At 36.5% G+C, this 3123-nt stretch overlaps 1 protein-coding gene across 1 annotated transcript; it reads left to right on the top strand.

The window, feature by feature from the left end:
• The first annotated feature begins 1810 nt into the window (after positions 1-1810).
• On the top strand, positions 1811-2359 carry LOC136837932 (piggyBac transposable element-derived protein 4-like). Its single transcript, XM_067102803.1, has one exon. The coding sequence runs from the start codon at positions 1811-1813 to the stop codon at positions 2357-2359; it is 549 nt and encodes a 182-aa protein (XP_066958904.1).
• The last annotated feature ends 764 nt before the right edge of the window (positions 2360-3123 follow it).

Here is a 3123-nt window from a genome sequence, read left to right as displayed (position 1 = left end):
GAAATGTTAATAAGATGGTATGAGCTTTCTTCCCTCAATGTCATTCCAGATTTACAACCTTTACCCGAGGATGAAGAATTCGTTCCTTGTGGAACTACTAATAAATTTGAACAGTTGTCTAGGATTAGGAGTAAACTTATAGATATTTACCATCATGAGTTTATGCAGACTCTTTTAAGCCAGGCGGTTGATAGAAAGGGTAGATATCGCCCTGTGACTCATCATCCTCTAAAAGTAGGTGACATTATTTTGATTAAGGAAGATAATACGAAGATTAACAATTATCCTCTAGGTCAAATAAAGGAAACTTTTACAAATGATATTGGGGAAACTACACATGCAATAGTTTTCAAAGGCCGTACCAGACAAGTTTGTAAACTCCATGTTAATAATCTAATACCTTATCTTTCCTTAGACGATGATTTGGACTTAAAGCCCAATGACTTGCACAACATTGACAAATTATCACCAGCTTCTGAGAGGCCTAAAAGAAAAGCTGCTGTGGAAAGCCGGAGAAAAACATCTGAAATGTTGAATTTATAAACTGATAAATTTAAATTTGTATGTATTGTATATAATGTATTTGGCAAAATCCAAAAGATTTTTTTGGATTTGTTCCCCCGCAGTGTACTGAAATTCCAAATGGAATTTGTATTTGTTTTAAGTAGCATGGTCACTGGAAGACAGTTAGCTTAGTTTCAAGTATTTAACTACCCCCTTGGTTGTTAACAGCTCACTGCCTTCCGGCGGCCGTTTTGTGGTTTTAACCTAACCAGCCACTAATGCTTTGCTTTCTTCCTGAGGTTGACGGAAACTTAAGCAAGGGGTCTAGTAACTCAGTTACTCGAGCTCCTGTTCTTGATATAAGAATACACATTGCACAGCTACCCATTTAACGTGACGAAGAACACTTTCTGCATGTCCTTCGAAGTGACGAAGAGTATTATCGCCATGTAAACTTGGTTTAACCCCAACCAGGAAGAAGCTTTCCTTCATCGCAGTCTATCTCTACACGTACTTCACCTTCTTCCCAGGATGATATCGGTGGGTCTGTAAAACTCAGGGGGAGTTTTTTATGTCAATCCGAAATCATTTAGAGGGATAATGCCATCCCATATAAAATTGCCTTCCAATTATCATCGTTTATTAAGTTTTATTTTTTCATACCTTTCAAATTTGTAACGAGTTTTCGTACCCTTTCAGGGATATCATAAATTGTACTACGTGGACTCCAGTTTGGACTGTGGATATATATTTATTTTACTTAAGTTTTCCAAGGTATGCAACATGCCAAGTGTTATACGTGCTTCACATAATAATTGGATTTAAATATATATTTATACGATCGTTGTGTAGTATATAATTAGGCATTTGGTAATATTTTAAGGTATTTGGAAGAGGCTGAATTACTGCGGTTCCCCCTTGCTTCACGATGGTCAACTTTGTGTATTAGCTGCCGCATCAGCACCTGGATGAATTAGGATACTTAGCAAATACAATAAATTACTTAATTTTTTTACATTTTAATTATCCTTATAAAAATCCCAGTGTTTGTAAATTAAAATTCAGCGCAAGATCCATCTTTTGCTTTTGATCTTATCTTTGACAACAGTATGCTTTCAACCATTCTGCATGAAACAAACAGACAAGGGAAACTGATGTACAAAGATTGGAAGACATTGGTACTTGAAGAACTTGAAGCTTACATAGGCTTGTTCATTCTAAGAGGAGTCTACAAAAGCAAATATCAAGTTGTCAGGCAATAATATTATGGAACTCTCCATTTGGGTCTCCTATATTTTCGAAAACCATGTCAGTCAACAGATTTGAACAGATTCGTGGAGCACTACGTTTCGGTAATCCTACTACAAGAAAGAGTAGGCAAGCTAGAGATAAGTTAGCTGCTGTTCGCTTGTTGTTAGATGGATTTGTTGAAAATTCTCAACGATGCTACCAGCATAGTGAGTGTGTTACTGTTGATGAGCAACTATATCCATTTCGGGGACGTTGCAGTTACATCCAATATATGCCTTCAAAGCCTGCCAAATACGGTTTGAAATTCTGGATTGTGGCAGATGCTAACTCATATTATGTATATAACATTGAAATGTATACAGGAAAGGATGAAGAGAGAACTCGTGAATTAGGAATGCACATTGTACTTAAGCTCACAGCTCACTTGCACGGAACTGGAAGGAATGTCACCTGTGAACATTTTTTTACCAGTTTGAACTTAGCTAGAGAGCTTTCATTCAAAAGAATGCCATTAGTTGGTACTATTCATAGCAACAGAAGGGAAGTGCCAAAAGAACTGCGGGACATAAAGAAAAGAGGGTTGTATGAAAGTGTTTGCCTATAGTGAAGAGGGAATGCAAATTGTCTCCTATAAATGTATTCTTACTGTCAAGCCAGCACAAGGATGAGAAACTGAGTGAGGGTAAAATCGACACCACAAAGGGTGGTGTCAATTGCGTGGACGAAAGGGTTGGTACATACAGTGTCAAATACACCAGTAAAAGGTGGTATGTTCCAGTTCGGTGCAACTTGCTTGATCTGACATGTTACAATGCATTAATTCTTTATACATGTGTGTTTCCAAATTACCAAAATGGGAAAAGCCACAATAGGCGAATTTTTCTTTCTGAGCTGGGAATGGCTTTGAGTCAAAAGTACAGAGAGTCTAGGAAAGCTAGTACTTCTTCAAGCAACCCAGAAGAGGACCGACTTGCTCCTGCTCCCTCTGTTCCATCAAAAAAGTGTTCCAGATGCAAAGCATGTCCAAGGGGTAGAGACAGGAAATCTAGTACAAAATGTAATATGTGTTGCGAGTTTGTATGTCCTGATCATTATTTTGTGATGTGTTATTCATATAAGGAATAAGCCCTAAAGTGTCATTTGCCAAGAGGATTTTTTTTTACATTTAGTTAATGAACTTTAAAAGTTTGCATTACATCAAATAAGTAAAAATCAAGCTTCACATGAGTATATCTCTAAAAAGTTTTCTTTTATTGATTTTTCATTTCCTTTATGTCATTAATTATTATTCAAATTTACTTCAGTTATCGTCTTAAATGATTGAAAATAAACTTGGAATGAGTAGAGTTATTTGTTTTATCCCTTTAT

The sequence above is a fragment of the Macrobrachium rosenbergii genome, unplaced genomic scaffold (assembly GCF_040412425.1).
Source record: "Macrobrachium rosenbergii isolate ZJJX-2024 unplaced genomic scaffold, ASM4041242v1 13895, whole genome shotgun sequence".
NCBI lineage: Eukaryota > Metazoa > Arthropoda > Malacostraca > Decapoda > Palaemonidae > Macrobrachium > Macrobrachium rosenbergii.
The sequence above is the reverse complement of the archived record's forward strand: the minus strand, read 5'-3'. Positions and strand labels throughout refer to the sequence as shown.